The sequence below is a fragment of the Dendrobates tinctorius genome, unplaced genomic scaffold (assembly GCF_039654945.1).
Source record: "Dendrobates tinctorius isolate UK_male_01 unplaced genomic scaffold, ASM3965494v1 ptg000143l, whole genome shotgun sequence".
In the NCBI taxonomy this organism is placed as follows: domain Eukaryota; kingdom Metazoa; phylum Chordata; class Amphibia; order Anura; family Dendrobatidae; genus Dendrobates; species Dendrobates tinctorius.
In genome coordinates, this window is record NW_027361810.1 from 16,216,482 (window position 1) to 16,242,885 (window position 26,404).

The window sequence follows — 26,404 nt, forward strand, 5'->3', positions numbered from 1 at the left end:
TGCACAAAATGAGGTAATCAATAGCAACCATTCAAATTCTAAGTATGATTGATGGCAACACTAGGTCTATAAAAGGATAAATCCGATAAAGCCAAGATAAAATAATGCGTAAGCATTTGATTGTAACGAGCAGTGTTATCTAAGCATGCTCGATGTGTAAAAAAAAAAAAAAAAAAAAATGGGGCCCAAATTAATGTCCCAAATATATAGATCAACTGCAATCCCTAGTGATGCAGTAAAGAGAACCTACATGAAGGGTACTCAATATAGCATCAATAAGCAACACAGACGGTCTGGTTATCCGTATGTTGAAATGGTATATACCCATATATTACATTTATGCCAAAAACACCAGAGAGTCTGTACATATAGGCTCAAATTATGGCCGCATATCGAATATTACAATATATAGTGTGATGGCGCTAGCCAGACTAGGTTTAGTAGGATAAAATACCTTGCCATGATCCCAAATGAGTGCAGGGGTGTCCATGGGACGCGCTGAAGCCCTGACGCGCGTTGCACCGTCCTCCCTCGTCGCCTCCTGACGAAACCGAGGACGGTGCAAGCGTGTCAGGGCTTCAGCGTGTCCCGTGGACACCCCTGCACTCATTTGGGATCATGGCACAAGGTATTTTATCCTACTGAACCTAGTCTGGCTAGCGCCCTCACACTATATATTGTAATATTCGATTTGCGCCATAATTTGAGCCTATATGTACAGACTCTCTGGTGTTTTTGGCATAAATGTAATATATGGGTATATACCATTTCAACATACGGATAACCAGACCGTTGGTGTTGCTTATTGATGCTATATTGAGTACCCTTCATGTAGGTTCTCTTTACTGCATCACTAGGGATTGCAGTTGATCTATATATTTGGGACATTACTTTGGGCCCTTTTTTTTTTTTTTTTTTTTTTTTTTTTTTTTTTTTTACACATCGAGCATGCTTAGATAACACTGCTCATTACAATCAACTGCTTACGCGTTATTTTATCTTGGCTCTCTGCCTGATATATCGGATTTAACCTTTATAGACCTAGTATTGCCATCAATCATGCTTAGAATGTGAATGGTTGCTATTGATTACCTCATTTTGTGCAGGATATAGTCCTGAGATGCTTCTTCTGTCTGGCATTATATTTGTCATTTTTATGCCATTTATTTTTTAGTTGCTATAGTTCATCTACCTCACTCTAAAACACTTTGTATGGCATTATAATATATGTGCAATAAAATTTATATTATTGTATTAAATCCTCTCTATAATGGTGATTTCTTTTCCATCCATTAATTATTTTGATTATTATCTTAATTTCCAGCCTAAAGAATAAGGCTATAAGTAATAAAGACGTGCTTTTTTCGCCCTTTTTCTTTTTTGGTTATAGCTTGAGGCCTGAGAGGTATATCCTTTTGGCCACGGAATTGTTTTAGGTTGATGATCTCTTTTTAAATTAACCTGAGAAAATACAACTGCATGTAAGGAGGGAATTTTTTTTCCAGAGACATAATTGATGATTCATTCAGAAAAGTTTCTCGATAGAAGCATAGCCAGAGTTAAAAAAAAAAAAAAAAAAGAGCAATCTTTATACCATTGGCAACTAGTTCTTGATCACAACTCCCACGGTCTCCTGTCCTGTGACATGCAATACAAATTTTCCCCTGTATTAATCCTCGTCACCTCCTGGAATATTTTTTTTTTTTTTTTTATGTCTAATCAATAGATGTAAGATCATTCAGTTCTCGGAGGTCTGCAACGTTTCTCCTTTTACCTAATTAAAAAAAAAAATCTGTGGCGCTACTATACTTCTTAATTTTCCATTTCTGTATTATCTTTTTTTTTTTTTTAATTTAAAAAACAAATTGGATTTCATTTGCCCGCGATATTACAGAATGTGTTTACCACCAGAAATGAGGATCAGCGGCTTTTATGAGACTGTCACCAGATAATTGAAACCACCTGAGTGTTAATTAACATTGTCGCACATTTTACAAAATTACGTATGATCTATTGTTCTAAAGCTCTGTGCCAAAGAGGTGGACGCTGGATCTCGCAAGAGCTGACAACTCTTGTCTTCTAAGGGACCAGTTTATTGTGTCTGGAATAGATGAAAATCGCAAACTAAAATTTATTAGGAATTTCAGCTGGGGATGATGACTGAGTGATTATTTTTTTTTTTTTTTTTTAAGATGCCTTTTAGCTAATTTTTTTGGAGCCACGCATGGTGGAATTTTACTGATTTCGGACATCTATGGACGCCTCCTAATTGTCACTTTTAGGGTTGATTTTGGATTAACACATGTTAAGGCCTTCATGCATCCTGATATTTCCATTACTGGAAAAACCTGTACCGGAGATGTCTGTGTGTTTTCATACATGTGGCAATTGTGTGCCGTATCGGTGCCTGAGAAAAGCCGGCACAGTTAGCGCTGTTCTTAGGTGTCGGCTGCTGAAGACAGCTCACATCATTGTTGCCTGCGATCATTGCGAGCAGGGGACAATGTTGAGAGATGTATTCAGCCCCCACTGTGTACATCGAGAGTAAAATGAAGAATAAAATGAACATATTACTCTCCCTTTAATACCTAATCCCCTGAAGCTATTGTCTCCTATAAGCAAAAAAAAAAACTCCTATCCCTCACCCGTCCGAAGATGAAGGAATCCATCTGTGCAACATTTGCTCATGAGCACAAGCTGTGGTCTGAGGTGACCGCTTACGCTGGGAGCGAGAGTGCGCCACTGTGGATTCTCTCATTTGGATATGGGAGGGATGTGTTTTTGTCTCTGTGGTGTTTTGTTTTTTTTTTGTTTTTTTTTTCAAGGGACAATGGCTTCAGACAGAGACACTTCTTTCTGTCCTGGACTTGTTCTAAGTTTTAGTATTGCAGGGATCTTACTCTTAACACTTGATGGTCTAACCTCTCATATCTATACAGAAATGAGCCCTCTGCAAAAGACCGTAGCTAAAGTGTCAAAAATTTGTTAATTGCCATCCACAGGATTAGGACTCTAGCGGCACTGGAGCGCGGTATCGGCCCTATAGACCTTTCCGCCCAGTAATGAAACCTGGAACATTTAATAGAATACTTGTATTATATTGATGCTGAAGTGTTCTGTATGATGCATAATTATAGGATTAAGATCGTGTTTGCCGCACGGTGGGTTCAAAACAATAGGTGTTACTGCAGCCAGGATGAATTTGGATGTAAGCCTGAAACTTGCATCATTGTCTCCGATAGTAGAAGTTGAAGAACAAGAAACAAATACGGGCAGAAGGGATCAAAAGAGACACTGAATTTTTTTTCTTTTTTACTTTTCTACTGTGGGTTTTTGATAAAAAGAAAAACCAAAAACTGCACTGTGTGAACACGATCTGACTTTTCCTATGTAGCTCACAGGTCCTGCTTCCTTAGTATCCTACCAAAGATATGAATAATTTAAGAGTGTCCATAGTGTTTGCGTGTGTGGTGTGTGTTTTTTTTTTTTTTTTTTTTTTTTTTTGACCCACACTCCAAAAGACCGAAGTAAAAACAGTGGAGTGCCTTAAGGGTACGTGCACACGCTGCGGCTTCCGCTGCGTTTCCGCAGCGGTTTTGGCCGCTGCGGACCCGCAGCAGCTTTAGCTGCGGTGTACAGTACCATTCTAATGAATGGGAAATAAAAACCGCTGTGCCGACGCTGCGGAAAAATCCGCGCGGATTTGCTGCGGTTTTGAATCTGCAGAAAGAATTGCATGTCAATTCTTTCTGCGGAAACCGCTGCGGGTTCCTATCTCCACCATTGTGGAGAGAGTGAATCCGCAGGACAAAACCGCAGATAATCCGCAGGTCTTTGGACCTGCGGATTATCTGCGGTTTTTGCAAAATCCGTGCGGATTAATCCGCAGCGGAATCCGCAGCGTGTGCACGTACCCTAAGGAAATTCCCCCTTAAATGTCAGGGTGAAAATATCTGTGCGTTCTAGTGTTGGTTTTCTTTCTTGTCCTTAAAAAATTAAAAATATATACCTTAGTCAAATTATTCACTTTAATGCAAATTGTTTTTAGCCCAACCTAAATAATTTATCTTCATCAGTTTGAGTCCAGGAGCCGTAAATTGTGACGTGTCCTTGAGTGGTGGCTGCAAGAAGACGTGATGTGTACTCTCCTTTCAAGTAACCTTTCTAAATATGTTGTAATATGTGTGAACATTTCTGGACTTTCCATAACTTGTATACTTCACCAGTTTTCCTCTCTGCAGACTTTCTTTAATTTTCAGCACAGCACACACAGAGAAAAGCGAGTCCTGCTCTTTTGTCTCCATGTAGCGCATGTTCAGAAAGTGGAGCAACGCGGATGATGTCGTACAGCGCCAGAGTAGCTGTGAATCCAGCTCCATGGGGGATTTAAAAAACCTTATTAGAAAAAAGCAGGACAATGTGTTTTTTTTTTTTTTTGCCCCATCTCTTTCCTGTTCCTCATCTCACCACCACACTCTCCATAGACTTGAGCTGGAAGTCTGTCTTGTTCTGGCCGAGTTGGTAGCTATATTTTAAGAGTTAATGATGAGGTATTGGCTTTTAAGTGGAGAAGGCTGCATATTCACCTGATAAGATACATTATGAGGCTTCTTTTAACTTTTATGCAAAGTTTGCTGAAGCAAGTGACCATTTAACTCCATGTAGAATTTCGAGGTTCTGAAGCAGCAAAAGTGAGAGGTGAAGGAGCCGACGGGAAAATCCTATTGGATGCAGTAGATGTAGTGTGTCCAGAATGGTCCAATATCCAGTTGTTACAAGGATATGATGTTTCCTCCAGGTCGTGATCCCGGCATAACCTCTGATACCCGTTCTGTAGCAGCGACTCCTCGTGTTTCTTACGCTGTGTGTAAAGTCATTCATATTTCAGCCGCGCTGGCAACCATGTGCACATGTCACATTATGGACTCGTCTAACCCATAAAACTGCCCGCAGGGCTTAAATCTGTGCAGGACATAAAGCAAGATGTCAAACTAACTGTACCAAAATAATGAGTTGGCATTAACCGCTCATTAAACATTGATGAAAGTCGTCCTTTCAATTATCTTCATAAATGGTCGCAGGATTTGTATAGAATTTGGTCCTTTGCACAAAAATAGTTTTTGTTGGCTTTCTGAAAGGCTAAAAGTGTGGCAGGTTTTATTTTTCTTCTGTTTATAAGAAATTTTAATGACCCTTTATAATTGGGACAGTCAGCATAATCAAATTTACAGCAGTGAATTGGCAATATATAGGATTTAGTAAGTGTCTACCAGCCAGGCTACGAGAGGTGGTACAGTTTCTAAATTCTCTTTATCGGTAGAGTAGCTTTCTCCTGTTCCCAATGTCGTCCGTACTGATTTTTATGCATGTTCTATGATTGTGTAAGTCCCTTATCTGGTGGAGGGCTCAGTAAAAATGTTATGAGCGCTTTCTGCTTTCGCTCAGTAGGAGATGGTAGCAGGAAGTGAGAGGAGATTGCATGCAGATTTCCATGTGGAGAGAGGGGAGAAAGCATGTGCTGTCTCCAAGATGGCAGTGATATGTTATAGATAAGTAGGCAAGCAAATAACTGCGAGATGGGTGTGCTGATTTGAGATAATGATCGCAATAGGCTGGATACACCCACCTTACATTCCGCCTATATTATTAGGAGATTCAGAGCCCTTCCATCCAGCCTATAGTACTACTACGATAGACACATATTCAGCCTATATTACTGGGAGGGACACTCCTACAAGAGAAAAATCTAAAACTCCAAGCAACCTGAAAATGAATATTGCAAACAGCTATTGCAATAAAATTACAATAAATTCTCACTGTAATATATATATATATATATATATATATATATATATATATATATAAAAATACCGTATACAAAACACGCTAGATCTGGAACTTAAGATTAATGACAGAATCCAATTCATGGAAACAAACTGTGCAATGGTCAGGAAAAAAAAATAAATCCGTTTAGTTGATAAATAGGTTTGTATTAGTCTCAAATTTAATGAATTAAATCCTATAACTGTTTGTAGGTCTGATGCTCCCAGCGGGATCTGCACAATTCAGTACTGACCTTCAGATCGGAGTGAATTGTTGACATGGCTGCGAACGAACTGTTTATTACCATGCATAATGATACTTTGTTATATAGTAATTTCGCTCTAATTCTATCCCCAAACACAAAATATATAAAAATAAAACAAACCATTCATTTCAAACATGAGCTGTTATTTATATAGCACAAAAGGGAATTTATCAGGACGTTAAAGGTTCCACAGTATCAATCTGCTGCCCTAAAGCCACGCTGAACTTAGTCGCTTTCATCTTCATGTTCTGTGCAGTTGCCTTCAATCTGATATTCCATGTAAAAAAAAAAAAAAATGTATTTCAGGCAGATCTGTTCTTCTAGAGAATGATTAGGGGGCAGTCCAGAAAACCCTCCGAGCCCCACAAATACCACTTTATTGTCACTTGTCAACCATATGCAATTGCTAATAGTATCTGTCTAGTAAAGCTACTGCACCAGGGAATTCCTATAAAAAGAATCTGTTAGCAAGTTTTTGCTATTTAATCCGAGAGCCGCATAATGTAGGGGCACAGACCCTGATTCCAGGGATGTCACTTGCTCAGCAGCTTGTAGTAGTTTCGATACAATCAGTGTTTTATTAGCAAGAGATTATCACTGCAGGACTAGGTTTCTCATGGCTGGCAGTCCAGCTAATCTGTGTATCCTTGCCCCCACACCACTGATTGGCAGTTCCCTATGTACACTGTCAGCAAGCTGCCAATCAGTAGTGTGGGTGGGGTTTAAACACAGCTTGGCATTATAGCACTGCTACATCTACAGCAGAGAAAACAGGGATTTTTATCAAAACGGCACCAAGCAGTCCAGTAAGGGATACATAGCTGATTTCAGGGTTTTAGCCCAAACATCAAAAGCAAAAGCTCACAGATTCCATTAAAGCCGCATTCACTCGTTGCTTTTTTTCTTTTTTGCACGATTACGGTTCTACCGCAATCATGGCAAAAACAGCAACGTGTGAACGTAGCCCAAGGGTGTCACTACATATTGCATCAGTAGGTCACACGTTTTATCATACAGAATCCTCACAATACTGATAATATTGATGCGCTCCCTTTGTAGCATTTATTCCCTATATTTTTTTTTTTTTTTTTTTATTACAGAAACGATTCGAAATATATTTAGTCTAATCACTGTTAACAATAATTTTTTTTTCGATCCACCTGATCAAGGAACATTGCCCGTTCAAGAAACACAAGGTATCTTCATTAGAAGGTCTTCTCTGACCATCGCTCATAGGGCACTGCAGGGTAAAGGATAGCCACGGATCATCCGGAGGACAAATATGGCGTCTCACTGTGGTAATTGTAATCTGGGCAAACTTTCTGTACAAGTTTATAGTCTATGCTGAAAAAAGCGATATAAATGCAAATGACCTTGAAGGGCTTTGAGCACAGCCAGGAGACGTGGCTCTGGGTTTGTTCTTGGTAACAGATCTTAGAGGGGTCAAAGTTGCACAAAGCGGTTTTCTTTGCCCGGTCCGTTTTCTCGTACTCAATCCTACAGTTAAAGGACTTGGAATCCTTGTTCTCCAGAGTTGACTGAGCAGAAGAAGTTTCGAACTCCACCACCTTGGAAGGAGGAACGAGACTCACCGAAACGTTCCCAAGTCCCGTCGAGTTATGGCGAAAATAAACGCTGAACGTTCCATTTCCGTGATCCACGATTTTCCCCGTGATGAGAAGGTTCAACTTGACCGTTTTAATATTTGAATGAAAATCTCCCCAGCCAAACATCTTCTTGAATTTGCCCGTTTTTACTATGGGCCGACGTTTAGTTCGTACCAAAGACTCTTGAGTGTGAGTAACATTGGACAGCCAGTTCCAGAAGTGTTCTGTGGTGTCGAAATAAGAAAGCTGGGCTTGTCTTTGAAGTGCTGACTGCTTGACAAAGAGACGGAGAGGACTGTGGAGCCGGGAGGAGTGGACAACGTTGCTCAACAAGTTCTCGGAGGTGTCCTTGTCGTCCCACTTTAGGGCGTTTGTGGCACGGGGAATTTGCTTATCACATAAAATCTGTTGCAAAGAAAGAAAAGAAAAATTTTAAATTAATTACGGGAAATTTTATAAACAACAGGAACTTCTTGATGTAGTTCCTAGTGATGAGCGAGTATGCTCGTTGCTCGGGTGTCCTCCGAGTATTTTGGCGTGCTCGGAGATTTAGTTTTCGTCGTCTCAGCTGCATGATTTGCGGCTGAATACGTGTGAGGAATGCCTGTTTGTTAGGGAATCTCTACATGTATTCAGCCTGTCCAGCAGCCGCAAATCATGCAGCTGAGACGACGAAAACTAAATCTCCGAGCTTGCCAAAATACTCAGAGGACACCCGAGCATCCTCAGAAAAACCCGAGCAACGAGTATACTCGCTCATCACTAGTAGTGTCTGCTTGTGTCATACCAGCTCTACACATATATAAATTACTCAACAATGAAATTGCAACACCAAGAAAAAAAAAAGTTGTGAGATTCTAGAAATCACAGGATGGATAGAACTTATACCGGATGGACAGTGGTATGTAAAAGTTTGGCCACCCCTGGTCAAAATGACTCTTATTGTAAACAGTTGAGCAAGTTGAAGATGAAAAGCTCTAAAAGATCTTTTGTATTTTAGGCAAAAAAAAAAATAGTTCACACTTCAAAAAAACAACATGAAGGAAAATTTGCCGGTTCAAAAGTTTAGGCACCCTTGGCAATTTGTGTGGTCTGACAACTTGGACTGAGGTTTCAGACCCTAATGAGCCTGTTTAGGGTTACGACTTGTTCACTATCATCGTTGGGAAAATTCCCCGCTTTATAAAAACCCAACCTCCTTTAACCTTGAGCCAAAAAACGGCAGCCATAGGTTACTGTATATTCTGTGTTTTGTGTCATCCCATTTTGGCAAAATATCGCAGGACATGAACATTTTGCCTCATTTACCTGTATTTTGCAATAAGTGATTCCTCTGTAGCCTACTTACCTATAGTGAATGCTTAATGGGATGCATAGCAACTAGCGTCCCTCACATTGGAGGCATTTGTTTTATATTAATTTTTTTGTTTATTACTTTTTTGTATATTAATAAAAATGGCCACTTTGTCTTTGTTCATCAAAGAGAACCTTGTGCCTCAGACCGGGTTATTATAGAAGTATTATTGCCTATTTCTCAGTGTGCATCTCCCTTCAGGGACCCCTTTCACATAATATAATGCATCTCTAAAGCCCCTTACTCAGGTGAAAGCCCCCTCCCCTACCTGACTACGTTTTTTTTTTTTTTTTTTTCAAGCCCTTTTTAATACTAAACTACAAGAGAATTAAGAAAAAATTCACTTTCAAAAGAAAAATCACCGCACTTAATCTGTCCAAGCGCACAGATCTGAGAGCATTTATCAAAACTTGAGTAATTTGTGTCTTGGCTCAGCTTATGAATTTCACAAAAGCATCTGTGGCCACGAGATTCAGTGATATTATTGTCGCTCCGATGTGCCGTCCTGCAAGATTAATAACATGAATGTGTTTTACATCAATTAGAGGAGGGAATTGACATTCCTTTGTTGGAGAAGGCAGACTGGTTTAACAATACCCATCAGGGCCGGTCAAGCTTTTTTCTTTTCTTTTTTTTTTTTTTATGAGACTTGTGTCTATATTGATTTTTAATTTTCTGACTAATGACCGAGCAGCAAAAGCTCATTGTGTGATGTATTGTGTGGTGCCGCGAACACCCCCATAGTACCGTATGCGTTCAGCAAGGCTGAAGAAAAAGAAAAAAATTTCCCATTAAATAGACCTCAGAAACCAAAAATAAAACTGCCCCATACCTGCTTCTAACCATGCTACCATTGACCCCCGGATAACCTTAGCACCCAAAACTCCCACCCATAACTTGACGCTTGAGTGCCGCAATGTGGAATGTCTAACTCGTGGGTCACACCCTGCACCCACTATTTATGCACCTAATTATACCCCCAATTCAACACCAGGTACCCAAACATCTGGTAATACTGGGGATGCACTTCAGAGTTCATTGATTGAACAGTTGTGCTTCTTTTTACACCTTTATAGCAGTGTTGTATGGACACTGTGGCTGTATTATTCGTGCACTATATGGCAAACACTACAGTGACTGTACAGTAAAAACTGGAACGTATGTAAAATGGGACATGTATGGCCGTTGTACATGCTGCTAGGCTTTTATAACCTTTCCTGCCTCACCTTATCCTTCTCTGGAACCCCTTTTTCCAGGACGTCCCCCTGACAGCACCATGGAGGACGTCCTCCTCCTCCTTACAGGGACAGGAAAAGCACACGAGAGGTTAAAAGGTTCCGTCCCACCCCATTTCCCTCAGTGTTTTCCTGTCCCTGCATGGAGGGACACACGAGAGGAAGCGCAGGCAGTGCTTACCGGGCCCAGGGGGATCGAGCAGCTAGTCCAATCCTTTCCCCTGTGAAGATGCCCAGGGCCGAAACTCTCCCGTGGGGAGTCCCTCTGCCCCAAAGGCCAGGAGCAGGACGATGCTTCTGGAGGGAGTCGCTCCTCCCGATGGGAGGCTTTTGGCTCTAGTTGTGACCGCCATGGTGGCGAGGGCCGGACCACCGCAGGCAGCTGGTCGGGCGGGCGCCGGCATCAGGAAGAGGTGGGGCTAGCGCCGGCTAGGCGGAAGTGGCAGGAGCGATTCCCGGCCTACCGCGGAAGGATGTGCGTCACTTCCGGTGACGTCACGCGCTGATTTTGAATCTTGGCGCGCACTCCAGGAGCCCGGCGTCTCTCTGGAAGCGCAGACAACAGGATGGATACTGAACCGGCGAATGGAGGGGTAAGTGCACCTGGCGCAAATCACCCTTCCCATACCCTCCTCCGCAGCCCAGGACAAGGGCCTGACTACCCTATCCTTTGTCAGAGGATAAGGGAACCCCAGCAGCCCCCCCCCCCGCCAGTGGCTAAAGACCCGGCCAAGGCCACATCTAAGTTGGTCAGATGCCCAGTATGCAGGGTAAAGCTGCCAGACACCCATACCAAAACCCTCTGTGGGCCCTGCACGTCACAGGTGATAGCAGATGAGCAGCGGTCCCTTCTATCCGAGATGACATCTCTGATACGGGAGGAAGTTCAGGCCTCTAGAGTCAGCTTTGCACAGCGGCAGTCCCCCAGTCCAGGGCCAAGCCGAAAGCGTCCAAGGTGGAAAGCAGAGTTATCCGATCCAAGCTCCGATGAGGGGTCGGACTTCCGGGACTCGGATCCAGAGGAGGAAGGAGAGATCCCCGCGGATAAGCAGGATCAAGGCAGGAAATACCTGTTCAGACAAGAGGACACGGACGAATTGGTCCAGGTGGTGAGGAACACCATGCAGATTGAGGAAGTTTCTAAGCCGCAGTCTAGACAGAACCTGATGTTTGGAGGACTCATGTCTCGAATGCAGATAGTGTTCCCTGTAAGTGAATACATCAAGACAATGGTCCGCGAGGAGTGGAAGAAGGCGGAACGCTGACTTGTACTATCCCGTGACTTTAAAGGTTGACTGCCTTTCGATCCTGAGGAAACACGATCATGGGAGGAAGTCCCGAAGATCGACGTTCCTGTTGCCAAGGTCACCAAAAAGACCGCCATCCCGTTCGAGGATTCATCAAGTCTCCGGGACCCGATGGACAGAAAGGCGGCCGTTCTGTTAAAAAGAACTTGGGAGACTTCGGTGGCCCTTATCAGGGCTAACATAGCAGCCACCTCGGTGGCCAGATCTATGTTTTTGTGGATGGGGCGTTGGAGGAACACCTTACCAACAAGACTCCTATGTCCGAGATCTTAGCTTCCCTTCCCCTCATGAAGTCGGCCACAGCGTTTCTATCAGATACGTCTGCCGAATCTGTGAAATTTGCAGCCAGAAACAGCTCCCTTTCTAATGTGGCCCGGAGAGCAGTCTGGCTTAAATCTTGGTCAGGAGATAATGCTTCTAAAGCGAAGTTCTGCTCCATTCCCTTCTCAGGCTTAAGAGTATTCGGACCAGCCCTGGATAATATCTTAGAGCTAGTGTCCGACAAAAATAAAGGTTTCCCGGAAGAAAAACCTAAGCGACCCCAGCCTTTTCGAAGAGGCCCCTTCTATAGGAGACAGACCAACTCTAGGGCCCAGGTCAGGTCCAATAGAGGCTCATACAGAAGCCCCCATGGCCAGGGTGGGAGAAGCAAAAGCTCCCTTTTTCATCAACCACCAGGTCTAGGAGGCAATGATGCCATAGGTATTGGGGGAAGACTTCGCCGCTTCGCAACAAATGGGTCCTGAGTCACCCACAGTCGGTGGGTCCTCAGAACCATCACGGAGGGCTACAGTATAGAGCTCTACTCACCTCCCCCCGGCAGATATATTGCCCCCACTGTAGTACCGGCGGACTCCGCAATGTTGGCAGATATACAAGACATGATCAGGTCAGAGGTTATAGTACTGGTTTCCTCTGTCAGAAAGGGGAAAGGGACACTACTCCTCCCTGTTCTCCATTGCAAAGCCATCCGGCGAGGCCCGGACTATTATAAATTTAAAGCCTCTGAATGCCTGGGTCAGGTACAAGCGGTTTTGGATGGAATCTATTCAGTCCGCAATACAGCTAATAGACAGGGACGCTGTCATGTGCACCCTCGACCTGAAGAGTGCATACTATCAGGTCCCTATCCATCCCTCATCCCAAAATCTACTAAGATTTGCAGTCAGATTACCAACCCGGACCTGCAGCTTCCAGTTCCAATGCCTTCCATTTGGACTGGCTTCAGCCACCCGAATCTTCACAAAGCTGGTAGCGGAGGTAGTGGCCTTCCTGAGAAGTCAAGGTATCATCATCATACTGTACTTAGACGACTTCCTCCTGGTGGCAGGATCTGAAGAAGCGCTCATCCGAGACAGGGACCGAGCAACTACTCTAAAGGGGTTCCTCGGCTGGGTGATCAACTGGCAGAAGTCAGACCTCAGACCGGAGTGCAGGAAGGTCTTCCTTGGGGTTCTCTTAGACTTACAAGACAGGATATCCCTGCTACCAAGAGGCAAGCAGAAGACTATTCAGGACAGAGCCAGGGACCTCTTAAAGCATCGCTCCTCCATAAGAGTGGTAATGGAGGTTCTGGGTTTAATGACGGCTTGCATTCCGTGTGTCAGATGGGCACAGTTCCACTCGAGACCATTACAAAAGCAGATCCTCGCAGTATGGGACAGAAGTCGGTCTTCACTCGACAGACCCATAAGGCTGTCAGGACTAGTGAAGGAATCACTACGGTGGTGGACACAGGCCAGAAATCTCCAGGTGGGCGTATTATGGACAACCTCTCCATACGTGGTACTCACCACAGACGCCAGTACGTGGGGATGGGGAGCCCACGTAAAAGGGAAGATCTTCCAGGGGAAATGGCTGGCAGAAATCGGAAACGAATCCTCCAACTACAGGGAGCTCTACGCGGTCTGGCAAGCTCTGCGGCGGAACCGACCGATCCTGAAGAATCGACACATCCGAGTATTATCCGACAACATAACAGCAGTGTCATTCCTGAAGCACCAAGGAGGGCCCAGGCACCAACCGCTCCAGGCTCTAGCAGGAAGAATATTCTCCTGGGCAGAAAGAACAGTCCTCTCAGTAACAGCAGCCCACCTAGAGGGGTCCCAGAACGCGGTAGCAGACTACCTAAGCAGACAACAGGTCTACTCGACAGAGTGGGAACTGGACGGAGAGATTTTTCATCAACTGTGTCAGCGTTGGGGGACCCCAGTATAGATCTGTTCACAAATCGAAGAAACGCAAAGGTCTCCAGATTTTATACCCTGAACCCGGCAGACCACCCTGAGAGCGTAGACGCCCTGAGCCAGACCTGGGAAGAACCCCTCTCTTACGCGTTCCAACTTCCCACCACTAGCGCTTATACCGGCGGTACTAAGGAAGATCCGTGAGGACCGCGCAAAGGTGATAATGGTGGTTCCATACTGGCCAAGGAGAAGCTTGTTTCCCCTACTAGGAGCTATGGCAGTGGGAAGTCCGGTCGAACTACCTCTGAAGAAAGACCTCATCCACCAGGGCCCGATCCACCACCCGAATCCAGCAAGACTTCACCTCTCGGCTTGGATCCCGAAAGGAACATCCTGAAGGCAAAGGGCTTATCAGATCAGGTCATATCTACCCTACAGGCCAGCAGGAAGCCGGTTACGTCCGCAATATACCGGAAGATTTGGAAGAGATTCTGTCTGGACGGTGGCAGGTCCGACCTCACGGCGGGTACCCCTGACCTCCCTAGTATCCTAAACTTCTTACAGTCAGGGTTTAATAAAGGTCTTAAGCCCAACACTTTAAAAGTCCAGATTTTGGCCTTAAGCTCCTATTTTGATTACCCGTTAGCTTCTCCTCCCTGGGTAGTAAGATTCGTAAAGGCCATGCAGCATCTTCGCCCCACGATTAGGCAGCTCACCCCACCTTGGGACCTTGGCCTGGTACTCAGATTCCTATGTAGGGATCCCTACGTCCCCAGTGAGGAAATGACCATCTCAACTGTCACTCGCGGAATGGCCTTCCTTGTAGCCATTACCACGGCCAAGAGAATAGGGGAAATCCAGGCCCTGTCCACTAGAGACCCATATCTCCAGATCAGAGAAGACCGTATAATCTTGAGATTAGATCCTGCTTTTATCCCAAAAGTAGCCTCTTGTTAAAATATAAACCAGGAGATAGCGTTACCATCCTTCTGTGACAATCCCCGTAATGAGAAGGAGCAGCGTCTTCGTTCACTGGACGTGAGACGCGCGGTTATTGACTATTTAGAGGTCACCAACAGTTGGTGTATTGACCAAAATCTATTTGTCCTCTTAGGGGCTTTTTTCCCCTTATTTTTACCCCCAAAGGCAACCATCGCCAGATGAATTACCTCAGTAATCTCAGGCGCCTACCAGGCTGAAGGCGCAGACCCGCCAGATAGATCAATGGCCCACTCTACAAGGGCAGTATCGGCCTCGTGGACTGAACGGGCGGGAGCCTCAGTTGATAAATCTGTACAGCAGCAACCTGGGCCAGACTTAATACTTTCTGCAAGCACTACAAGCTTGATGTGCTGGCTAGTCAGCAAACCGCATTTGGAAGAAAGGTTCTCCAGGCGGTAGTCCCACCCTAGGGAGGTGCTTTGGTACTCTCCATGGTGCTGTCAGGGGGATGTCCTGGAAAATAGGTATTAGATAGAGTTGAGCGACTTTGGTCGGATCGGGTTTCGTGAAACCCGAATGAAACAAAATAAGTTTCAGATGAAACTCGTCCGACTAGAGCAAAACAAAGTCGGAGTTTCGTCCGAAACCCGACCCCAATGCAAGTCAATGGGAAATAAAAGTCGGACGAAACTCCGACTTTTTTTGCTCTAGTCGGACGAGTTTCATCTGAAACTTATTTTGTTTCATTCGGGTTTCACGAAACCCGATCCGACCAAAGTCGCTCAACTCTAGTATTAGACCTACCGGTACTGATGTTTCCAGGAGTCCATCCTGACATCACAGGTAGTTCCCTCCCTGTTTGTTAGGTTAGGTTATGTTATGTCATATATTGTAATATGATTGTATCATTAAAATTTTACGTGCATTATCCACGCGGTGGTACTTGTTAAATCACTAAGGGAAATGGGGTGGGACGGAACCTTTTAACCACTTGTGTGCTTTTCCTGTCCCTGTAAGGAGGAGGAGGACATCCTCCATGGTGCTGTCAGGATGGACTCCTGGAAACATCATTATCGGTAGGTCTAATACCTATTTTCCGCCTCACCAATAGCCATTGATATCTGAGAATTGGTTGCTGTTAGAAAGCCTAAGGCACACCCATTCTTCCCTTACTGTACTCTGATAGGACCAGCGCAGACCTCACCATCAGAGGTAGTCCTGTCAGAGAGCAGTAATAAGATGAAGGGTGTGTCTGAGACGTCCTGATGGCCAGCCTTGTCTCAGACTGTGCTATGAACATGTGCTGGTAGGAAGTCAAATACACACCCCTTCCTCTCTTGCTCTGACAGGACCAGCACAGACCTCACCATCAGAGGTAGTCCTACCAGAGAGCAGTGATAGGAAGTCTAAGACACACCCCTTATCTTATCACTGCTCTCTGGTAGGACTACCTCTGATGGTGAGGTCTCTGCTGGTCCTGTCAGCAAGAGAGGAAGGGTTGTGTCTTTGACTTCCTAACAGCACTTGTTTGTTCATAGCACAATCTGAGAGAAGGCTGGCCATTAGGAATTCTAAGACACACCCCTTCCTCTCTTAGCCTGATAGGACTTATACTGCATCATACAGTACTAGTCAAAAGTTTGGACACCCCTGTTAATGCAATAGTTTTTCTTGTTCTTATTGGAATGTGCACATTTTAGCACATTTTAAATGGACTGAAGGCAGCAAAATTATGAAGAAACCGGTATGGAAACAAGAAGTAAAGACATGTTAAACAAATCTGAATGTGTTACACTTTAGATTCCTCGCACTGCCCTCCTTTTTATTCTGATGACCGCTTTACACCCCCTTGACACTCTCTCAAGCACCTCCATCATGTCGTCACCTGAAATGTCTTCCCATAAACGGGTATGCTGCATCAAGAGTTCATTTGTGAAACCACCGTTCTTCAGAAAGTGATTGTACTTACATTGGCACTTCAAAACACATCTGATGGTTGCACAGTTTCATACAAGGCTCAGCCCTGTCCTATTCCAGAGCTGTTCTTTATCCAGAATACAACAAGAAACACTCAACTAAGTAAAGGGGAACAACGTTCCATCATTACTTTAAGATATGATGGTCAGTCCGCAGTGGTGAAACTCGCTCTCATGAGGCATGCTCCAAAAAGGAAGACGAAGAATTTCCTCTCCAACAGAGGATAAGTTCATCAGAGTTACAAGTCTTAGAAACTGCAAATTGACAGCACTTCAGATAACAGCCCTCATAAATAATGCACAGACCCCAAGCTACAAACACTTTTCAACATCTCCTGTCCAGAAGAGACTGATTGAATGGGTGGAATCTGTACTGTGGTCTGATGAGTTCAAATTTGGTATTTTTGGTACCAACCAATGAGACACAGAAAAGGTGAGCAGATGGTTTCTACATATGTGATGCCCACAGTAAAACATGGAGAGGAAGTGTGATGGTGTGAGGTGGTAGTGGGGCTTTGCTGGTGACACAGTTTGTGTTTTATTCCAAATTCAAGGCACCCTTATCATGGACACCACTGCATTCTGCAGCCACCGCCATACATCTGGTCAACTCTTAATGGATAATCGTTTGTGATGTAACTGGACTATGACCCAAAACACATTTCCCTCAATGTAAGGGCTGTATGACCAAGCCAAAATAAGCTTTATCACTTGACATGGCCTCCACAATCACCCAAGTGAGGTGGTTTGGGAAAAAATGGATGCAGAGGGAGGATATAGATATAAATAAACTGGAGAAGTGGGCAGCAACTAACAAGAATGGTATTTAACAGGGAAAAATGCAAAGTACTACATCTGGGCAATAAAAATTAAAAAAGGATATACAGAATGGGAGGAATAGGGCTAAGTGACAGCACATGTGAAAAAGACTTGGGTATACTAATAGATCACAGACTGAATATGAGTCAACAGTGTGATGCAGCAGCAAAAAAGGCAAATGCAATTCTAGGATGTATTAACAGAAGCATACAGTCTAGATCACGTGAAGTCATTATTTCCCTCTACTCTTCTTTGGTCAGACCTCATCTGGAATATTGTGTCCAGTTTTGGGCGCCACATTTTAAAAAAGACATCAACAAACTGGAGCAAGTTCAGAAAAGAGCAACCAGAATGGTGACCGGTCTGCAAACCCTGTCTTATGAGGAAAGGTTGCAGGATTTGGGATTGTTTAGTTTGCAAAAGAGAAGACTGAGAGGAGACTTAATAGCTGTCTACAAATATCTAAAGGGCTGTCACATTGTAGAAGGATCAACTTTATTCTCATTTGCACAAGGAAAGACTAGAAGCAATGGGATGAAACTGAATGGGAGGAGACACAGATTAGATATTAGAAAAAACTTTTTGACAGTTAGAGTGATCAATGAGTGGAACAAGCTGCCACGAGAAGTGGTGAGTTCTCCTTCAATGGAAGTCTTCAAACAGAGGCTGGACAGACATCTGACTGGGATGATTTAGCGAATCCTGCATTGAGCAGGGGGTTGGACCAGATGGACCAGGAGGTCCCTTCCAACTCTACAATTCTATGATTCTAAGACAAAGCTGCTAACAAGTGATCAGAACCTCCAGGAACTCCTTCAGGACTCGTAGAAGCCATTATAGGCAACAACCTTTTAATGAGCTGCTTGAGAGAAAGTCAAGGGAGCGTAAACTTCTCATTAGCATTAAAGGGGGTTAGTACTTTCCATCTAAGATTTAATACACATTCTGGTTTGTTTCCTGCATGTTTCTTTACTTCTTGTGCTCATCTATGGTTTTGCTGCCTTCAGTCTGAATCTACATTGTGCACATTCCAATAAGAACCAGGAACACCATTTCGTTAACAGGTGTACCCTGTCAGAGAAAACCTCGGGGAATATTCCTGATAGTGATGGGCAAATCTATTGAAACTCAAGTTTTGCAGATTTGTTGACATTTCTCTGGGAAATTAAATTTAATATTGCACCTCATGATATGTTGGGGTCTCTCCAGACCCCATAGTATTAAAAAAAAGTAAAAAATACAAATAATTTTACTCCCCTTACCAGCCAATAGCCTGTCCATTATACAGCCCCTCTCCAGTCTGGCACTAAACCAGCATCTTCGGATCCTCCAGCACTCACTAGGCCTCATGTCCCCATGAGATACATTGACTTCCCACCACCACTCCTGACATCTTGACATTGTAGGACTTAACCAACGCCAATGATGCTGGAACATCATGTAAGAATTCCGGCAAGAGCAGACTGGAGCGGGGCTGAGCTGTGGGACAGCTGAAGGCCTATGCGAGGGGATTATATTTTTTTTTTTTAAATTTCCCACCCCAACCCAGAATTTTTTTTTAAATTTGGCAAAATGTCAGCCGTCTGGATTCTTATTTGCTATGTTTCTGTTATGCAAATCGCAAAAAAAATTGGTTTCTATCAAATCCAATTTTCTCAAAACATTTGAAAGAAATTTAATTTGCACAGAAGTGATTTTTTTTCATCTCAAACTCCTGACCACCTATTGGAGCTAAAGTCAAAATCGACACTTTAAAGGGCCTTGCTAGATAACTTGGGATAAGAACCCAAACCAGACCCTCCATTTGCAGACTCACATTTTGGTGTATTTACCCATCATTAGTGCAAAGTATAAGATCTAATTTGGCTGTATAAGAGTCCTCTGACAGGGAGTCTTGGGGGTACAGCTTATCCATGTGGAGAGTGTCAAGTTTTGAACCAGTCACAGAAGAAGAAGTGATCAGGCTCTTTGCATCTTCTCGCCTGACTACTTGCACCAGTAACCCCATTCCATCATATTTCCTCCAGTCCCTTTCCCCTGCTGTCACCACTCACCTAACAAAAATATTCAACCTCTCTCTCTCTTCCAGTATCTTTCCCTCCTCATTTAAGCATGCCATCATACATCCATTACTTAAACCATCCCTCGACCATAACTGTGGTGCTGACTATAGACCTGTCTCTACTCTTCCCTTCATCTCTAAACTCCTGGAACGCCTGTTCCACTCCCTTCTTATTTGCGATCTCTTCTTGACCCTCTTCAATTCAGTTTCCGCTCTTTACACTCTACTGAAACTGCCCTCACTAAATCTTTAATGATCTACTAACAGCTAAATCTAATGGTCACTACTCCATGCTAATTCTCTTGGATCTCTCTGCAGCATTTGACACTGTGGAACATCAGCTCCTCCTCACTATGCTCCATTCCATCGGCCTCAAGGACACCGTTCTCTCCTGGTTCTGCTCCTATCTCTCTGACCACTCCTTTACTGTATCTTTTGCCGGTTCCTCCTCCTCTCATCTTCCATTTACTGTTGGGGTTCCTCAAGGATCGGTTCTAGGCCCCCTCCTCTTCTCTCTGTATACTTCCCCTATTGGTCAAGCAATCAGTAGATTTGGGTTCCAGTACGATCTCTATGCTGATGACATCCAATTATACACTTCTCCTGATATCACATCTGCCTTTTTAGAAAACACCAGTGATTGTCTCACCGCTGTCTCCAACATCACGTCCTCACAATATCTGAAACTGAACCTGTCAAAAACTTAACGCCTTGTGTTTCCTCCCTCTACTAACCTACCTATGCTCGACGTTGCCATTTCCATGTATGGTTCTACCATTATGCCCTAGCAACATGCCCGCTGTCTTGGGGTCATACTTGATTCAGATCTCTCATTCACCCCCCACATCCGATCACTGGCTCCCTCTCTTGTTAACTGCATTTCAAAAAACATTTCTAGAATTTGACCTTTTGTTACTTTCAACTCTGCAAAAACTCTTACTGTTTCACTTATTCATTCTCGTCTGGACTATTGTAACTCTCTACTAATCGGTCTCCCTCTTACTAAACTCTCCCCTCTCCAACTTGTCTTGAATGCTGCAGCCAGGATCATATTCACCAATCGTTACACCGATGCCTCTACCTTGTGCCAGTCATTACACTGGCTACCCATCCACTCCAGAATCCAGTATAAACTTATTACCCTCACCCACAAAGCACTCTAATGACCTGAGGTTAACCTCCTCAATAATCAGAACCTCCCACTCCCATCTCCAAGACTTTTCACGTGTTGCGCCAATTCTTTGGAATGCACTACCCGGATTAACTTGATCCCCAATACCCACAGTTTTAAGCGTGCCCTAAAAACGCATTTCTTCAGACTGGCCTACTGCCTCAACACATTTATCTAACTATCCCTGTGTTGCCCATTCAAAATTTTTACCATAACCAGGTTCCTCGTATCATGTGCTCACATGCTTTACGCATTTAATAGCTGTCTGTATTGTTACATATTCAGGCTGATAACCGGATCATGCAGCATTACATGAACCCCCGATTTATTACATTATGACTGGTCCGAACAACGAAAACAATTGTTAACCACCCACCTTTCGTCTTCCCTATTTCCTCATAGACTGTAAGCTTGCGAGCAGGGCCCTCATTCCTCTTGGTATCTGTTGATTTATGGGATTATTGTTACTTTGTAATGTCTCTTGTCTGTAGAAGTCCCCTCTAAAATGTAAAGTGCTGCAGAATATGTTGGCGCTATAGAAGTAAAATTATTATAATAATAAGTTGGTGTAAGAAGACTTAGACGTCATACAATGCTTCCCTGGGAATGCAAACATTGCATGTCCTATAAGTCTCCATACGTCAACTTGGTGAAAACTTTACCCCTTTAACTCTTGACCATCACAATGCCCAATAAAAGTACCAGCTTTTTTGTCTCTACAATAGAGCTTTTCCTAGACCCATATAATAGTGCCAGTCACAAAGCTACAAGTATAGAGCTATAATGCCCCTATGATCGAATCAGCCATAGAATAGACCCCTTTCTCTCCTCCGCGCTTCAGAGCTGCGATCTGCTCCACTCACAAATGGTTACATACAACCAGCTAAGCAGAAGACATCACGAGTCAATTTATCTTCCTGTCCCGATCTATTCTTGCAAAGATCGGCACTGAAAAGCTTATTTGTTGTGAATTCTCTGGATCTGACTTCTGAGTCGGGGCTACCTCTAGTTACTGCAGGTAGTGGAACTGGCCGGGATGAAAGTCTGCCACCTGACGACGATGATTGGAAATCAGGGGTTACTGACTGGTAGTATATAAGTGAGCACGCTTCCCTCAGTGGTTGCTGGTGATTAGTTCTTCTTGTGCATCTTGAGGTCTGCTGTCTCCTGCCTGATCCTGCATTTTTCAGTTAAGTCGTTCATTTGCTAATCCTTTGCTTCTGATCTGGTTTTGCCTCTTTCTGCTTTGCTGTGAGGGTTCAGCGTGCTCCCTGCTGGGGCTGTGCTGGACCCCGCTCCATGTTACAGTTTGTGTGAGTTTGTTCATTCCCCTGTTATATTAGTCTCTTTTGCTTTGCTGCCAGTTCACACCAGAATGCTGATATAGTGGGGGAGAGGTCGTGAGACCTCAGTGTTTTTTGTACATCAGACGTGTTGGATTTTTTAGGGTTTTTGCGTGATTGCAGACTGTCTTTCCTTTCCTATCCTATCCAGACAGTCTGAGCCCCATCATTTGCTCAGTCTATTTTCTGCCTGCGTTTGTGCCTCATCTTGTCTCACCGACAATATGTTTGGGGACTATCTATTGCTTTGGGGTTCTACTCTGGGGCAGTTTAGATTTCACCTTTAGGCTTAATTAGTTCTCCGGCTGCGCCGAGGCGTCCAGGGCATCGTAGGTACGCTCCACGGCTACTGTTAGTTGTGTTGTTAGGACTAGGGGTCTGCAATCCGCTAAGTGACCAACCTTTCTGGTTTCCTGGTGGCCTCGCCTATTTCTGCCATCCTCCTCGGTGACCTATTCATAACACTTATCGGGCAAAACTGGAAGTGGACAAGATCCTCATATATGCTGCATCACAATGTCGCAAGTATTGCCTATATCTGTCGACACAAGTTATGTTGGAGATGACTATGCAAAAAAAAGCACAAACTGATTAAAAAACGAAATAAAGCAATAGTTCCCTGCCTCGCTCTCTGGAATCAGCCTCGTTTCCTATCTGCAGAGTGTGGGAAGCTTGGGGAATACTTGATATTCAGAAAGTTAAACGATTGTAGGCTTCCCGCGGTATGTTGCAGTGATATGGAAAGCATAGTGGTCGTAATCTTCTAAATGTGATTCTTAATGAGTGAATTTGGTGCCAGGAATGGAAGCAATCTGCAAGATTCGCCAATATTAACGTAGAACAGTTAGAATCTCCTAAAAACTATCTTCTTTAAAAAATAATTTACCAGATCCAGGAGGACTCGTTGTTTTCTGCTTTGTGTATTCTTTTAGAGCTGAAACGTTCTGAATAGTAAAGTCCCGATAATTCAGCACAATCAGAACCAATTAGGAAATTTCAATTCATTATGGATGGATAAAATGAAGGATGAGTAGTTGGGTTGATGGATATATGGCAACTATTTATATATGTAACTATATACCAAGAGGTGCCCAGGTTATTCCAGAATCGTCCATACCACTAGAATCAGTGCATCGGTATCTAATTGTGGTCATTTGTGGTAGTTTTATTCTGTCTCCTAGTTAATTTCTAGTTTTTCCTTATTATTAGGCCTTCCCTGAGGCAAACTACTGTTGCATTGTCCATTAGGTCAAGTTGCTGCTCTAGTCCTCACCCAGGTTTTAAGCTGCAGCTTGGCATTGTTCAGATTGGTTGCTGTATTGAAGCCCAAGCCCACCATAAGGATGGTGAAATGGGAAGTCTAGTATTGTCTATCGATTAGCTTACGATGGTGGACCTGACTTCAGAAGCCCCTAGACTTCAGCTGTTAGTGTCAGTGCTCTCCGTACAAAGCTATATAACAAAAGATGCCTGGATCATTCCAAATGCCTATAGGCATTAACCTGACCGATAACACAGGTTGGCATCTAGGAGGTGGATTACTCATATCTCCAAACTGTGACGGACAAGAAATCGGGACAAATAATGTGGCACACTTTTTTTTTTTTTTTTTTTTTCTCAGCGAAACCAGTTCCTTAACTCCACCTAATTTATTTTTGTGAACCCAGACAAAAGCAGTATTCCTAGTAAAGCCCCCTTTGCGCCCCCATGCCGTTTAATACCCCTTTTATGGCTCCCACTCACTATGATGCGATAAAGATGCCCCCACACACATTGAGGCCATCACAATGTCACCTTACGCACAGTATGATGCCCCTCATCCTCTACACATAGTAGGATGCCCCACGGTCTCCCTTTCCCCTTACTATGGTGATACTCTACTCCACCCCACAAGCCTCTCCAAAAAATTACTAACGTAGCCACATTCCTACAAAGAGAGGAGCAGATGACCACTCGGTGTGAGCAGGAGGTGGAGATGGAAGCCAACGCTGCCCACTCCACCAGTAGATTCAACTATATCCCCATTCCAAGGATGCAAATACAGTCAAAAGCCAGACCGCTCTCCAAATCAGGGACTGTCCTGCTGGATCCCAACTAGTTAGAAGGAATGGGGTTATTGTCCGGGCAACTAAAAGTTTTCCCTGTACTTTGCCTTTTAAGAATTGTCGCAACACGACTGAACTAAAATCTGATGAAATCAAATTTACCTTTATTGGCACCAACATCAAAACAATCAGTTCACCTTCAGCTTTACGACTGCCCGATCACATTACTTTACCAATTCTGTCATTTGCAGTCAATATATTTCAGACGACATGTTGCTTCAGCAAATCAGTCCTGGAGTGATGGAGCCCGGCAAGCCAATACATTTAGTGCTTGTAAATTAATCTCCAATGAAACTTCCATCTCTGGACTTATTTAATAGTATTACTTGTCTTGCTGACAAAAGTGAATCACAGTATCTGCTGACGGCAGAATAGATTGCTGCTAATGATTAGTGATGCAGTCTACCCGGGAGTCATCTCTTTCCTGACCCTGCAAGGAAACGCGAATCAATACAATTTTACAATGACATGGAAGCTATGAAAGATGATAGAATCAAAGCATCTATCATTGCGTTATCTCTGAGGAATTGCTTTTCCTGGTAAAACTTTTCGTGAACAGTCTGGTCAAAAGTGGGGGAAAAAAAAACACTGAAATCATATGGAAACCTTCAAAAAGAACTTGAAGACCTAACTCTTCCGACAAGCCTACAACCTGCAGTAACCACCGATCCACCAAACCGCTGCACGACCAGCTTTACTCTCGCCTACTGTATCCTCACCCATCCCTTGTAGATTGTGAGCCCTCGCGGGCAGGGTCCTTTCTCCTCCTGTACCAGTCGTGACTTGTATTGTTTAACATTACTGTACTTGTATGTATTATGTATACCCCTCCTCACATGTAAAGCGCCATGGAATAAATGGCGCTATAATAATAAATAATAATATGGGCCATTGATTCAGACTGGATTTAGTCAAATGTGAAAAGAACTTCACCCCTAAACTCCAAGTCGTCAGTTTTCTCTTTTTCTAGTCATTAACATTTTGCAGTATTTATAAATATTTTTTTTTCGATATATCAACCACAACCTGTATGGTGACGGTGACCAATTGAAGCCCTAAAAAAAAAGTTTGTCACCAACTTTTCTTCTAGTTCAGAGTTGTTCGGCTTTGCTCCTGTTCCTTGTTTTAAGCTGCAGCTCTGTATGTTCTGATTGGCTATTGTGTTTATGCACAAAGCCCGCCCGAAACTTAAAAATCTTGCTTTTTTTTTTTTTACTTTAAGCTGAGCACCTCCACAAATTCTGGAACAGTTTTTTTCTCTTTATTTTTTTACTGCGCCCTTCCGTTTCAAAGTTATGCCCCCAAGTGGTACAAATATACATCAGAACTTCTTCATGGGCTCAGCCGTGTTTTAATTGACCAGCATTAGAGGAGAAAGAGCAAATGACCACTGAGGAGTCCTGTAGTACACGCCCAGTTGGTTGAAGGGAAAATCTGCATATTTAGTACGGGGGGCATAACTTTGGAGAACAGAAGTAAAAGCAAAACTGTTCCTGAATCTGCGGAGCAGTAGAAATTGGAGGAGGATCTCACTTTAATTTTAGCATGTTAAAGATGACCCTTTCATTTTAACGGGTTTTCTCAAAATCATAAATGAGTAAATTGCAACATAATTGTAAAAACTAATAGCTTTACAGTTTACGTATTAAAATTTTTCTCCCATTTTCAAGAACAAAGGGCTTTTAAATCTATAGTCTACTTCTTGTTTCCTAGCTTACTGGTCACCGCTGCAGCCCATCAGTAGTGGATGGTCTCCCAGAAAAGTAGCACTTGTAAACTTTTTGTTTTAGAATGTACAAGCGCTTCCCTGAACCTGGCCGCTTTAGTACCCCTCCGATAAAGCTGCTTCTGCTTGCAGCACCGTTTGGGCCGCCGATGCATTCATGCTGCTGGTCCGAGCTGTCAGTCATCAGCAGCACACCGCCCCCCCTGACAAGCAGGAGGCAGAGGAATAGTTTGCTCCTGAGGAATAATCTTGAGACAACCTCCTTTTATTTCAGTCCTGAAAAATTTTAGGAATAAATTCTGACGCCTTATTGTTTTAAGCAAATTCTAGAGGCCCGAGAAAAGCTGGGAATGCAACACACAATAGAAACTGTAATGGTTGCCATATTGATTGTAAGATATCATTCCATGTGATACTCGGCACAATGTGCCATCAGATACTTCTTTGTGGGGCCACTATATGGAGTATCTGGGCTCCATATGG

The 26,404-nt window shown here is 43.5% G+C and overlaps 1 protein-coding gene across 1 annotated transcript in view; it reads right to left on the minus strand.

The window, feature by feature from the left end:
• Positions 1–5,969: 5,969 nt before the first annotated feature.
• The window catches only part of NXPH2 (neurexophilin 2), a 122,893-nt gene continuing 102,458 nt past the window's right edge, over positions 5,970–26,404 (minus strand). Inside the window, exon 3 of the mRNA XM_073545567.1 lies at positions 5,970–8,100. Coding sequence (XP_073401668.1) covers positions 7,354–8,100 — 747 coding nt within the window. The 3' untranslated portion in view covers positions 5,970–7,353. The remainder of the gene's footprint in view (positions 8,101–26,404) is intronic.